The following is a 15,215-nucleotide window of genomic DNA, read 5'->3' as shown; positions in this document are numbered from 1 at the left end:
TCTGCCCCACTCAAACTCTGGCAATCTCAACCTGTCTCTCTCTCACAGGGTACTTCGGATCCCCAGCTGCATGGGCACCCCCATAGTTGACACACTGTGCTTTCTCTATCCCAACTGTACACTCCCTCTAACTATGCCCTCCTGCACATTTCTCACATCGTGGGATCTCCCTTCTATACACTGCTGCAATGTGTCCGAATCCTTGGCACCTAAAGCACCGAAGTGGGTTCAGAACATAGGCCCTCACAGAATAGCAAATATAAGCTAACCTGACCTTATCAGGTAGAAACTCTGTGTCAAAGCTCAACAAGACAGACAGGGTATTCTCAGTCTCGCCATTGCCACCGGGTCTATGTCTCACCAAACGGCGGGCGTCACAAACACTAGGAATAAAACAAAAAAATAGCTTTTTGAACGGTCATCCAACTCGGAATTCCAAGTCGGAAACTCGGGCATCTAGTCTAGAACTCCAACTTTCCAACCTGAAGATCACTGACGTCATGATTTGACCTCGTTTTTTTCCCAGAGTTCCCAGTTGTCTTGAAAGCACCATTAATGCTGCATTCGTAACCAAGTGGGAGGTGGGAATTTACCAGTTCTAAAGTTGTCAATACCAGTTGGATGCATTGACGTGTTTTGAACTCATTGAGAAACGCTGATTGGCTAATGGCCAACAAGCTGCGTAAACCATACACTAAAAGTTCAGCTATCATGCTTGTAAATAAATTATGGTGTTCAAAAACCATACTAATAGACTTGGAATTCCGAGTTGGATAACCGTAAAAAAAAAAATCCCAGTCGGAGCTCGTTTTTTTAGTTCTCAGTTGTCTTGAACGCACTGAAGTCAGAAGTCAGAGATTTCCGAATTCCCAGTTCCCAGTTGTTTTGAACGCGGCAAAACCACATTATGGTCGCGTTCCTCTGCTCAGACACTGCATGCATCACCCAATGCATCAACCAATGGTTGCATGCCACGTCATTGACTGTGCCGTCGGGCACCAGATTGCTATAACATATGATGTGGTTAAATGATCGTAAAATAGCTATCCAGGCGTTGTAAGATCTGGCATGCGTCAGCAATGCCTGGGCAGAGGTTCAACGTCTGGTACGTTCCGTGACTCTTTTTAGTGAACGGTTCTTTTTACAGTCTATGGTGTGGCCTTATCAGTATGGGTGTTACCATTTGAAATAGCAAAACCTGTGCAGCACACCGTACGGTAAAGTATTTCAACTGGCCATTCATGCCGCGTTCACGTTCTCGACTTGCTAACTGGTTGTAGTTATACACGTGCCGCGTTCAACGAATCAGCAAGTCGGAAATGTCAGAGTTTCCTAGTTCCGACTAGCATGTGAACGCAGCATCAGTACAGTACCGTTTCCATTAAACGTTGCACACTGTTCTGTCATACTGATTAAGTCAGTCTGATCGAATTTGGCATGCTCTGTGACCCCAAAATCTTCCCATTACCTCATCCCTTACTTTTAACTCCCACTAATTATTGGCAATTAAAGTGCATTGTCTTTATTCAAAATGACATTAAATCATCTACCATCCTCTGACCAGCTCCCTCTGCTCAAGCCATGAACTGACCCTCTCCATCTTCAGAGGATGCAGCTTTCAAAGACTTGGCCTCTATTGGTTGACCTGTCATGATATTATATTACTGTATATTGCTAGATAGTTTTTTGCTCATCAAGCGCTTTGAGATTCTATGGAAAGCGCTATAGAAATGTACTTTATTATTATTATTATAACCTAGACTGCATATTGTAAAAACATCACAAATGAAACAGATATTCAAGTATGCCATTTATTGTGATGTCATTTTTCTCATGGCATAGCCTATTTATTTTAATGGAAAGCAGATGTGAATATGACAGTGGCTGATTAGGATGACAAAAACTCAAGTGGGGGTCATTCCCACGTTTAGCTCACTCTGGTCCATGACATGCTGACAACTGATTTGTTCCCACATTTATAGACTTTCCCAAAAGCACATTGCCTAAACATAAACTGTACTGTAACAACTTGAAATCCTCATGGTCCCATTTGCTCCTGTTTTCCAGGTTATCATGTTGTGTGATGTTCATCTTCAGACCTGCAGACCGATGAATTCTCCAAACTTTTAAGTATCACTCCCTTCATGTGCTTTCTGCTCCTCCTGATTCCCACAAGTCCAACTACGAAACCAAACTTCCCACCTTCAGCACACTAGCCACAGTCGGGCTAGGGTTCTTCCACTATGATCACATTATTTCCTGCCCATTATGGAGTGAGGTCAGTCCTCAGTTTGTTCCTCCGTAGTCTGGTATGCGGCGACAGAGATGGCGCTGTAGGGGTTCAGGACCATCTGGGCACAGCGCACTATGGTGAACAGCAGGAAGGAACAGAGCAGGAAGAAAAAGAAGAGGGCAAAGCCCAGGTCCACATCCACCTCCATCCTGGCCACCGGCAGGAGAGGAGGGTCCATGACTTATCGTATCCAAATGACACTGATGCAGACTGACAAAGGTAAAAAATATAGGTTGAAAAAAATGTTAAAAAGTGTCCTTTGCTGCTTGGTGTTGGACAACACTGGAGTCCTTTCACACACTCTCTCTCTCTCTCTCTCTCTCTCTCTCTCTCTCTCTCTCTCTCTCTCTCTCTCTCTCTCTCTCTCTCTCTCTCTCTCTCGTCCGTCCTTGCCTTTGTGTCTATCTACTTGTTCTAACAACCTACAACCCTTGTTGTAGTTTGTTCTAATAAAGGGTCTTCATGCTGTCAATGCTTGTCTCTAGAAGACGTCTCTTTAGTCTTCTCTCTATCTACGTCATGTTAGGATCTGTTTTCCTGTTCAGTTTAAGTTAAGTTGTGTGTATATCCTCTTGCTTCAATGCCTTTCCCTCGGGACCATACTGCTCAGGGTCCAGCTCTCTCCCTCTCTCTCTCTTTCTCTCTCTCTCTCTCTCTCTCTCTCTCTCTCTCTCTCTCTCTCTCTCTCTCTCTCTCTCTCTCTCTCTCTCTCTCTCTCTCTCTCTCTCTCTCTCTCTCTCTCTCTCTCTCTCTCTCTCTCTCTCTCGCTCTCGCTCTCTCTCTCTCTCTCTCTCGCTCTCTCTCTCTCGCTCTCCTCTCTCCCCCTCTCCCTCGATCTCTCTCTTATTTGCATAGGGTCGATTTACTCTCCACTTGTGTGAGTCTCTCTCTAGTGGCATCGGAGTACAGGAGGCAATCTGCATCTTTTTGGTCAGGATCAGTTTCCACCACCCTTTCAAGTGAATTGCCACCAAGGCATCATATCCTTTTTCTATTACTCTACCTTTATTTTGTCCTGATCAGCTTTTCTTTCATTTTGATTGTTTTGTGGTCAAACTAAGTCTAAATTCTATATCTATAGCAGGCAGTTTACATGGATTACACTTTTTCCAGATCTATGACTCTCTCTCTCTCTCTCTCTCTCTCTCTCTCTCTCTCTCTCTCTCTCTCTCTCTCTCTCTCTCTCTCTCTCTCTCTCTCTCTCTCTCTCTCTCTGCTATGAGTCCTACTCAATGGACCCTACTTTATCCCCCATGCCCTCTACTCTACCCCCCTACTTTATCACCCAATGTCCCTACCACCCTACACAATCCACTCTACTGTAGGCCAGCTATTCTATGGGCTTCAGCATGCAGAGGACACGTGTACTCTCACCTGTGTCAGGTAGTGTTATATCTATAGGAAGGTGAAGGTGCATTACAGTGTGTAAACACCTCAGCAAAACACCAACACACAACACAGCTACAATGTTTCCTCTCCATACTGTATATACATACACATCCGAATGGACGAATACACACAGGCGCAGAGGTCTAATTAGTTTGTTTGTTTATCCACCGATTTACAGTCGTTTACTTTGTTTCTCCCTTCCACCCAAGTCTACGTTTCCACCACAGTGTAGGCATCATGCCACGTGCTGTACCCCCTGGTCCTGCCTCCTGCACCTCCTGCTGATTGTTGTTGCCTCCTGGGGAGATCCAGAGCCCTGCCTGGTGCCTGGACTGAATCCTGCTGGGTGTTCTAATCTCAGTTAAGACCTGATCGTCACCAAACCCCTCCTTAACTATTCATGGGACACAGGTGCCAAGTGTGACTGAGTACGTCCATCCGTTTGTCCATCCCCAGGGCGGTTGGGAGTGGCATCCAGGAAAGGGGAAGAGGTGTCAGTGACCAGAGAGAGGGAGGAGAGTGTGAGAGAGAGAGAGAGAGAGAGAGAGAGAGAGAGAGAGAGACAGAGAGAGACAGAGAGAGACAGAGAGAATTGAGGAGTAGGGGAATAATTATCTTGTCAAATTCATCATGTTCAGACCACTAATGATGTCACACAGTCTGGATGTCACACAGAAGAGCGTAAGATGTAACAAACATCCAGGTACAACCCCACCAGAGTGATACTAATGCCCAACCTGAGAAGGAAGGAGTAATCCTATCTGCCCTACACTAACACCTCCAGCATTCCATCCGTTTTCACCCCCAGGCTGTGAACGAGAGAAGAGGAGTGGGGGATGAGGGGAGAGGAAACTGATCCTTGGAGATGGCCATGGATCTCTGTGTTTCTCTGACCACTGATAAAGTAGGAAGGGATGGAAATGGATACAACCCAATCAAGGCAGAGTTGGATTTTGTTTCTTTGCCAATTAAGTAACACAGACCTGATCACCGACAACGATGAGACAGCCTATAGGGAGGAGGTCAGAGACCTGGCCGTGTGGTGCCAGGACAACAACCTCTCCCTCAACGTGACCAAGACAAAGGAGATGATTGTGGACTACAGGAAAAAAAAGAGGACTGAGCACGCCCCCATTCTCATCGACGGGGTTGTAGTGGAACAGGTTGAGAGCTTCAAGTTCCTTGGTGTCCACATCACCAACGAACTATCATGGTCCAAACACACCAAGACAGTCGTGAAGAGGGCACGACAAAGCCTATTCCCCCTCAGGAGACTGAAAAGATTTGGCATGGGTCCTCAGATCCTCAAAAAATTCTACAGCTGCACCATCGAGAGCATCCTGACTGGTTGCATCACCGCCTTGTATGGCAACTGCTTGGCCTCCGACCGCAAGGCACTACAGAGGGTAGTGCGTACGGCCCAGTACATCACTGGGGCCAAGCTTCCTGCCATCCAGGACCTCTATACCAGGCGGTGTCAGAGGAAGGCCCTCAAAATTGTCAAAGACTCCAGCCACCCTAGTCATAGACTGTTCTCTCTGCTACCGCACGGCAAGCGGTACCGGAGTGCCAAGTCTAGGTCCAAAATACTTCTCAACAGCTTCTACCCCCAAGCCACAAGACTCCTGAACAGCTAATCATGGCTACCCGGACTATTTGCACTGCCCCCCCACCCCATCCTTTTTACGCTGCTGCTACTCTGTTAATTATTTATGCATAGTCACTTTAACTGTACCCACATGTACATATTACTTCAACTACCTCAACTAGCCGGTGCCCCCGCACATTGACTCTGCACCAGTACCCCCCTGTATATATAGCCTCCCTACTGTTATTTTATTTTACTTCTGCTCTTTTTTTCTCAACACTTTTTTTGTTATTGTTTTATTTTTACTTTTTTTGTTAGAAATAAATGCACTGTTGGTTAAGGGCTGTAAGTAAGCATTTCACTGTAATGTCTGCTCCTATTGTATTCGGCGCATGTGACCAATCAATTTGATTTGATTTGATTTGATGTGAAGAAGTGAATAGATGGATGATAGATGGATTGATAGATGGTAGGTGGATGGATATCACTTAATACAGTTGCAGCAAGTTTAGAACCTTTGCTGCATAATCGGTTAAAGTATATTATAATGGTGCGTCTTTGTTTATGTGTGTGTGTGGTGGTCTTCGTGTGTGTGTGCACATAGGGAAGTAGAAACTACTGCATCTTGGGTCTATCAACTCTTACTCCACCTAGTGTTCATCCATGTGTACTACACCCCTTTTCCTACAGCAGTGTCTGAACATCACACTGACCAAAGCAACATCGTCATTCAACTACTTTATTTTGATGCTTAATGTATTTACAGCTGAATTCAGACAAGCAACACACACACACACACCACAAGAGACACAACCCAGACACCAATGATCCTCCCCTTGTACCCACACACACTCATCAGCAACACACACACACACACTCACACACACACACACACACAGCCCTTCTACTGGCAAGGAATGTGCAGGACTGCATTCAGAATCACATGGTTTGGACTATACAGTCTACAATTACATGTTTCTACTATTCCGTCCTGTGTTTTGGAGGTGTGTCTCGCATGGCAGTTGCAAGTGATGATGTCATCCTGAACTACCTATGAGGCCCCGAAGGAGAGGACAGGAAGAGCAGAACGTGGATAGAAAAGAGTATCATGCATTCAGGTAGACCATAACAGACCATGCATTCACCCAAAAGGCCATCCAGACAGACACATGGACCAGAGAAGAGGAGGCTGGTGCGAGGAGCTATAGGAGGGTTGGCTCATTATAATGGCTGGAATGGAATAAATGGAACGCAGTGAAATATGGTTTCCATATGTTTGATGTGTTTGATACTGCTCCATTTATTCCATTCCAGCCATTACAATGAGCCTGTCCTCCCATACCTCCTCCCACCAGCCTCCTCTGGACCAGAGCTATAGAGGCACTCATCCATGCCCTTCGGAGGGTGGAATGTGGTGTTGGTGGGAGGGGGGGATGGATCATTCATGGAGGTCTCTGATTGGTCTCAGACTGAGGTGGGGACAGGATCTTCTTTCTTTCCTGGTTCAGAGGTTGTGTTGAGGGCCACGTCCTGTTTCAGCTCCTTCCCTGGCTCCTTAGTCCTACAGGTCAGAGGGCACAGGCAGTCCGTCTCATCAATGGAACTACATGGCATGAAAACTCATTGATCCTGCTGTATGTCATACTCCCTCTGTTGTTAGCACTGTATTTTATAGCAGTTTACTCAATCATCCAGCAGAGGTCACTTTCTCCTATAGACTTCCTGGCACTGTACATCCATACAGTCAATAATATGGAGGTAACACTACATTTACTATGATACACTAAATAACTGCATGGATTTGTGCTTGTTGGGAAACATCTCAATGGTAGATCTGTGTGTAAAAGAACCAAACGACAACAAAGAATAAAGGTATGGAGAAGACAGACAGATAGACTGACTGACAGACAGACAGACTAACACAGACAGACGGACGGACGGACGGACTGACTGACAGACAGACTGCCAGACAGACAGACAGACAGACAGAGAGACTGACTGACAGACAGACAGACAGACAGACAGACAGACAGACAGACAGACAGACAGACAGACAGACAGACAGACAGAGATACTGACTGACAGACAGACAGACAGACTGAAAATAGAATGAAGAAAAGTAAACAGACTAAATAAAGCATCTATCAAATCATCTATTGTAATAATAATTAAAAGGCTTCAAAGTTCAGTAAATGTTTTGGAGGGAATGATGGAGTGAACGGATCAATGACTCAACAGAGGAGTGTGACGTAGAAAGTTTCTACGTCACACTCCTCTGTTGAGTCATTGATCCGTTCACTCCATCATTCCCTCGAAAACATTTACTGAACTTTGAAGCCTTTTAATTATTATCTACTAGAAACTCACTGGGCACAGAAGACAATTCAACGTCGATTCAACGTTGGTTCAACATCATTTCATTGAGGATGGCTCACCCCTCACAGTTCTGGGTGACTTTAACCTCCCTACGTCTACCTTTGACTCATTTCTCTCTGCCTCCTTCTTTCCACTCCTCTCCTCTTTTGACCTCACCCTCTCACCGTCCCCCCCTACTCACAAGGCAGGCAATACGCTTGACCTCATCTTTACTAGATGCTGTTCTTCTACTAATCTCAATGCAACTCCCCTCCATGTCTCTGACCACTACTTTGTATCCTTCTCTCTCTCGCTCTCCTCCAACACTACTCACTCTGCCCCTACTCAGATGGTAATGTGCCGTCGCAACCTTCGCTCTCTCTCTCCCGCTACTCTCTCCTCTTCCATCCTATCATCTCCTCCCTATGCTCAATTCTTCTCCCTCCAATCTCCTGATTCTGCCTCCTCAACCCTCCTCTCCTCCCTTTCTGCATCCTTTGACTCTCTATGTCCCCTATCCTCCCGGCCGGCTCGGTCCTCCCCTCCTGCTCCGTGGCTTGACGACTCATTGCGAGCTCACAGAACAGGGCTCCGAGCAGCCGAGCGGAAATGGAGGAAAACTAGACTCCCTGCGGACCTGGCATCTTTTCACTCCCTCCTCTCTACATTTTCTTCCTCTGTTTCTGCTGCTAAAGCCACTTTCTACCACTCTAAATTCCAAGCATCTGCCTCTAACCCTAGGAAGCTCTTTGCCACCTTCTCCTCCCTGCTGAATCCTCCTCCCCCTCACCCCCTCTTCCCTCTCTGTGGATGACTTCGTCAACCATTTTGAAAAGAAGGTTGACGACATCCGATCATCGTTTGTTAAGTCAAATGACACTGCTGGTCCTGCTCACACTGCCCTACCCTATGCTTTGACTTCTTTCTCCCCTCTCTCTCCAGATGAAATCTTGCGACTTGTGACGGCCGGCCGCCCAACAACCTGCCCGCTTGACCCTATCCCCTCCTCTCTTCTCCAGACCATCTCCGGTGACCTTCTCCCTTACCTCACCTCGCTCATCAACTCATCCTTGACTGCTGGCTATGTCTCTTCCGTCTTCAAGAGAGCGAGAGTTGCACCCCTTCTCAAAAAACCTGCACTCGATCCCTCCGATGTCAACAACTACAGACCAGTATCCCTTCTTTCTTTTCTCTCCAAAACTCTTGAGAGTGCCGTCTTTAGCCAACTCTCTTGATATCACTCTCAGAATGACCTTCTTGATCCAAACCAGTCAGGCTTCAAGACTGGTCATTCAACTGAGACTGCTCTTCTCTGTGTCACGGAGGCTCTCCGCACTGCTAAAGCTAACTCTCTCTCCTCTGCTCTTGTCCTTCTAGACCTGTCTGCTTCCTTTGATACTGTGAACCATCAGATCCTCCTCTCCACCCTCTCCGAGTTGGGCATCTCCGGCGCGGCTCACTCTTGGATTGCGTCCTACCTGACCGGTCGCTCCTACCAAGTGGCGTGGCGAGAATCTGTCTCCGCACCACGTGCTCTCACCACTGGTGTCCCCCAGGGCTCAGTTCTAGGCCCTCTCCTATTCTCGCTATACACCAAGTCACTTGGCTCTGTCATATCCTCACATGGCCTCTCCTATCATTGCTACGCAGACGACACACAACTAATCTTCTCCTTTCCCCCTTCTGATAACCAGGTGGCGAATCGCATCTCTGCATGTCTGGCAGACATGTCAGTGTGAATGACGGATCACCACCTCAAGCTGAACCTCGGCAAGACGGAGCTGCTCTTCCTCCCGGGGAAGGACTGCCCGTTCCATGATCTCGCCATCACGGTTGACAACTCCGTTGTGTCCTCCTTCCAGATTGCAAAGAGCCTTGGCGTGACCCTGGACAACACCCTGTCGTTCTCCGCTAACATCAAGGCGGTGACCCAATCCTGTAGGTTCATGCTCTACAACATTCGGAGAGTACGACCCTGCCTTACACATGAAGCGGCACAGGTCCTAATACAGGCACTTGTCATCTCCCGTCTGGATTACTGCAACTCGCTGTTGGCTGGGCTCCCTGCCTGTGCCATTAAACCCCTACAACTCATCCAGAATGCCGCAGCCCGTCTGGTGTTCAACCTTCCCAAGTTCTCTCACGTCACCCCGCTCCTCCGCACACTCCACTGGCTTCCAGTTGAAGCTTGCATCTGCTACAAGACCATGGTGCTTGCCTACGGAGCTGTGAGGGGAACGGCACCTCCGTACCTTCAGGCTCTCATCAGTCCCTACACCCAAACGAGGGCATTGCGTTCATCCACCTCTGGCCTGCTGGCCCCCCTACCTCTGCGGAAGCACAGTTCCCGCTCAGCCCAGTCAAAACTGTTCGCTGCTCTGGCACCCCAATGGTGGAACAAGCTCCCTCACGACGCCAGGACAGCGGAGTCACTCACCACCTTCCGGAGACACTTGAAACCCCACCTCTTTAAGGAATACCTGGAATAGTATAAAGTAATCCTTCTACCCCCCCCTTACCCCACCCCAAAGAAAGAAAAAAAAAACATATTGTAAAGTGGTTATCCCACTGGCTATAAGGTGAATGCACCAATTTGTAAGTCACTCTGGATAAGAGCGTCTGCTAAATGACGTAAATGTAAATGTAAATGACGTGGAAACAACATTGATTCAACCAGTGTGTGCCCAGTGGGAAGCTACAGCATTAAAAAGTTATTGGGAGGGAGAAAACGTGTTATAATTAGTCCAACACTGAATTTAAAGACACAACAATCTAAACAGATGACTTGTGAAATTTCCTAGAATAACAGGATTACAGGAATGGATTAGGATTCTTTAGGATAATACATAAATGATGTTGGAATTTCTAGAGTCCCAGTCCAGAAAACAACTCCTAGCCCCGACCAGTTTGGTGTTTGCAGATCTTAAGGAATTAGATAGGTAAATCAAATGCTAAAAGTAAAATGAGCTCAACTGAGACCAATTTTAACGACACATCTATGCGCTTTCTTCAGATCTGGAGGCTACACACCAAGGTTTAGGGGAGCTAGGAGTTATCTCTAGCCAGGGACAGACTGTTAGAATCGAAGGCAGATGATGGGGAGTCAAATCAGGGAGTAGGGTTAAAGGGTTGAAGGTCAAAGGTCATAATCTGATTGGTGACCTGGGCACGGGGGCGGGCCGGACGCTGGGCAGGACGTCCCAGCTAGAGGTGGAGCTGTCGTGATGAAAACACAGTGTCATGTGACCAGGAAACACAAACAATCACATCATAGACAGACACAATCACGTTAAAAGGGCAACAATCATGCCCCAAACCGACCCTTCATCCTTCTCCTCAGCACATTTTGTAGATCTGAAATAATTAGATAGTTATTGACAGTATGGTGTGGGCTGGGTGAACCTTTTGCCACATTCCTTACACCTATCCAATCATCTCAGATCTTAGTCTCATTCCCAACCACGTGTCTTTGGCATTAAGCCTGGCAAGCGAGACTGTTGGATCTAAATGTACAGTGCATAATGTAGGGACAAAGGGTTGATTAAGAATGGGGCAATTATCACACAGTCAAAGCAATCAGACGGTAGAGGATGAAGTTGCCCTGAGCACTGATCTAAGGTCAGTTGTGTGTTTTTACCTCCTGATGGTTACGGTTAGGATTGGAGTAACAAACTGATCCTAGACCTGAGCATATATGCCGGGGAATCTACCAATCACTGGTGGTTAACATAGTAACGTTTTTTTGAACAGGGTTCAAATTACACATTGACTCTTGGAGGTCCACTGATGGGGGAGCCCACATATATATATTTTTTAACAATTCAAGGGGTGCCAAAACTTTAATTATAGGAGTGGCTAGCATCTCCAGACATCCCTGTAATTGGAACCCTGTCATATAGAACACTGGCAGTAGTATTTATTTGGTTTATGAACATGTAGTATTGGTCATGTATGCAGTAGGTATCAGGTATTATGGAGGATTCCACCTGTTTACCAAGACCCTTTCATTGTGCAGGTGTTTGAAAAATCTGCCAAGAGAGATGTGAAGATTGAGACACCAAAGAACAAAAAGAAACCCAGGACATTTTGGATCAAAGCATACCACAGTTTCATACTGCACTATGATAAACACAGGTAACCAGCATAACAATAGTCTGGTTGACCATACTGTTTCAACTTCAGATAACTCTGTTGTAATAGCACTCAGGCAGGCTAGTAAGCTAAGAAACCCCATTTAACAGCTCAGTGCCTTACCGTATAGTCTTCACTATGAAGCGAATGATGACAGCCAGACCAACGCAGCCGCACAGAGCTCCTATTACTATCGCTGTGATCTCGCCTGAGACAGACATAGATAGAGAAATATTACAACTAATACATCAAACATGAAAATATATACATTCACCAGAGGCCTACATTAATAATGAATAAACTATGAATGTCCACGTCTTACCGGCAGTGTACACCTTCACTGATTCTGCAAATGGGAAAAGGAATATGTTATTTAGAGCACTGTCTTATTACCTGGACTTCTGTCATAAGGCCTACAGAATAACAGGCATAACGGTTTGACATGATAATGATATGAAGCCTGTATGACAGAGGGTTCATGTAAAATACTACTGTGCTACTTTGTTTATGCAGTCGACGTACTGTAATTCATTTGGAATTAATGTTCAATTAACATTTAGTAGGCCTACAGGGAAATGATTACATATCTATGGTGTGTTCTGTAGTCTTTGGAATGAGTGTTGTCCACAGGCGGCTGGTGGTATCTTAATTGGAGAGGATGGGCGGGATGGAATGGTATCAAACACGCGGTTTCCATGAGTTTGATACCATTCCATTCACTCCACCCCAGCCATTATTATGAGCCGTCCTCCTCTCACCAGCTTCCTGTGGTGTTGTCATAGGCCTCCCTCTCAGTTTAATCAGCCATGGGCAACACTTTGCACAACTTCTTTCTCCTTTGTCTTTGTGATCTGCTCTTTTTCTCTTTCTTTCTCTCTCTCTCTCTCTCTCTCTCTCTCTCTCTCTCTCTCTCTCTCTCTCTCTCTCTCTCTCTCTCTCTCTCTCTCTCTCTCTCTCTCTCCCTCTCCCTCTACCTCTCTCTCTCGCTCTCTCGCTCTCTCTCCCTCTACCTCTCTCTCTCTTTCTCTCCCTCCATCTCTCTCTCTCTCACTCACACTCTCTCTCTCTCTCCCTCCTCTCTCTCTCTCACTCCATCTCTCGCTCTTCCTCTCTTGTCATGTGACAACAATAGTGTCAGTGTTTAGAGAACAGATTTTGCAAAAACGAATCAGCCAACTGGTAAACAAACAGACCTCCCTCTCATTTACAACTCCTCTCTCTCTATCTCTCTCTCTATCTCTCTCTCTTTCTCCCTATCGCTCCCGCAATCCCCCCCCTGTCTCTCTCCTTTTCTCTGCCCCCCCTCCTTATCCCCCTCTTTATCTCTTTCACAGTCAGTAACCCTTGACATTTCCACAGTTCTCACCATATTCCTCTCTTTGCTACGCTAGTGCTTAGTGCTAGCCTTTCTCCACATGTCCACCCCGAGCCCCACACCGTGTCCACTAATACTGTTTGGTGAAATGTTATTAGTGGTCACGGTGCGAGGCTCGCCCGCCCCATGCTCTTCTTGCTGATGCTGCTGTTAGCTACGAGGCTAGCACTTGCCCTGCTGCTGTTAACATGTTAGCATTATGCCAGTCTCTCTGACACCTGTCTTAATGAATGGGGACATGGGTGTTCATTGTGTTCTGAGGGTCAGAGTGGTTGCGTTAGAGAACATAGAGAGAGATAGCAGGGGAGTGAAACACTGGAGCAAGGCTGTTCCTAATGCACTGTTTACAAAGGGATGTTCTGTGTGAATAAAATACGCCATGGTGAAAGGTCATCTCTCCTTCTTTCACCCTCTCTATCTATCCCCCCCTACCTAATGGGAAAGATGAGAGGATGGTCCGGTCGTTAAGTGGTTGAGGTGTACGGTAGTTGTCCTGCATGACGACACGGTCAGCATCCTCCTTACTGGCATACAGCACTGTCTCCAGCTTCATCATCTGAGGAAGAAGGGAGGACAGAGAGGAGGAAGAGAGGAAGAAAAGGAAGACAGGAGGGAAGAGAGGAGGAATGGGAGGAAGGGAAGGAAGACAGGAGGGAAGAGAGGAGGAATGGGAGGAAGGGAAGGAAGACAGGAGGGAAGAGAGGAGGAATGAGAGGAAGGGAAGGAAGACAGGAGGGAAGAGAGGAGGAATGGGAGGAAGGGAAGGAAGACAGGAGGGAAGAGAGGAGGAATGAGAGGAAGGGAAGGAAGACAGGAGGGAAGAGAGGAGGAATGGGAGGAAGAGAAGGAAGACAGGAGGGAAGAGGGGGAGAAGAGAAGAGGAGGACATAGTGATGCTTTGAATTCAAGCAAAGTGCATAAGTATCTCACCATCACACACACACACACACCTTCCCTCACCTGTGTGTGTGAGATTTTGACGGTCTCTGTGAAGAGGGTCCAGAGGACACTCTGGAAGCAGGGAGGGGTGGTGAGTGAGCCATTGTATCGGTAGTACCGCCCCAGGTCAGAGGGCAGGAGGGACTGGACATCAAAGGCTGGGATGGACACACTCTGACCTGACCACGGAGGGAGGAACGGAGGGAGGAATGGAGGGAGGAATGGAGGGATGAAGGTTAGAGGAGAGGTACAGGGTTTGATTCCTGGGGGCTCACAGCGGTGCTGTTTGGCACTTCCATAAGAAACCAGAGAATCCCCATAAACTACTGTAGTCGTGGATACCAATGTAATTTGAACGGTAAAATTGCTAGAAGGTAGCTGTAATAATAATGCTGATTGGTTAAAGTGTACTTTGATTGACAGCTGTCTCACCTGCGTGTCTGACGCGACCCAGGTAGTTGAGAATGTTCCAAAAAGCCGGGTTAGCCTCCTCACCTGTCTGACAGATCACACATCTTCCCTTTAGGTCAAGTCTACATGCTTTACTATACATTCAGAAAGCCTTTCTTACTAATCTGGTGATGTGAAGATTTTCCAACTGAAGAAATATAACGTAAATAAAAGGAATTTGTAACCAATTGTAAAGAATACAAATACAACACTTTTGAAGTATGTAATGTATCCAGTGGTTGATGTGATTGTCAGTTAGTTGTGATGTAATAGTCCTACCTCTATGAGGACTCCCAGTACTGCCAGTCCATCCTGCTGGGTCATAGCCACTGACATGTTAGGGTACAGCTCTGAGTTGTAGTGCACCACGTGTAGCTACACAGAGAGGGAACATGGTTAGCTGCTTCATTCGTTTACATAGGGGTCAGATGGAAGAAAGAGAGAGTCAGGGAGAGGGAATGAGAGCGTGATCGAGAGAGGGAGGGGGGATATACAAAGAGAAAGGGAGTGAGTAAATGAGATAGAGACTAATTGTAATAGTGTGTAACCAAAGCATGGAGCGTCTCGTCCATGTTTTCAAACTTGTATTTATTGTGGCTCCTCTTTCCTTCTCCCCTCTCCCGCTTCTCTCTCTCTTTCTCTCCGTCTCTCGCTGTCCCTCCCCCTCTCGCTCTCTCTCTCTCTCTCTCTCTCTC

At 46.7% G+C, this 15,215-nt stretch overlaps 1 protein-coding gene across 1 annotated transcript in view; it reads right to left on the bottom strand.

The window, feature by feature from the left end:
- Window positions 1–6,734: 6,734 nt before the first annotated feature.
- LOC311140275 (carbonic anhydrase 14-like) overlaps window positions 6,735–15,215 on the bottom strand; it is a gene marked incomplete at both ends in the record, with an annotated part of 42,664 nt that continues 34,183 nt past the window's right edge. The window contains 8 exons of the mRNA XM_084175254.1: window positions 6,735–6,831; window positions 10,788–10,841; window positions 11,880–11,964; window positions 12,079–12,102; window positions 13,564–13,687; window positions 14,092–14,249; window positions 14,503–14,569; window positions 14,800–14,895. Of these exons, the coding sequence (XP_084031380.1) occupies window positions 6,735–6,831; window positions 10,788–10,841; window positions 11,880–11,964; window positions 12,079–12,102; window positions 13,564–13,687; window positions 14,092–14,249; window positions 14,503–14,569; window positions 14,800–14,895 (705 nt within the window). The remainder of the gene's footprint in view (window positions 6,832–10,787; window positions 10,842–11,879; window positions 11,965–12,078; window positions 12,103–13,563; window positions 13,688–14,091; window positions 14,250–14,502; window positions 14,570–14,799; window positions 14,896–15,215) is intronic.

The sequence above is a fragment of the Coregonus lavaretus genome (assembly GCF_964263955.1).
Source record: "Coregonus lavaretus genome assembly, chromosome: 13".
NCBI lineage: Eukaryota > Metazoa > Chordata > Actinopteri > Salmoniformes > Salmonidae > Coregonus > Coregonus lavaretus.
This window is presented reverse-complemented; position numbering and strand designations above follow the sequence as displayed.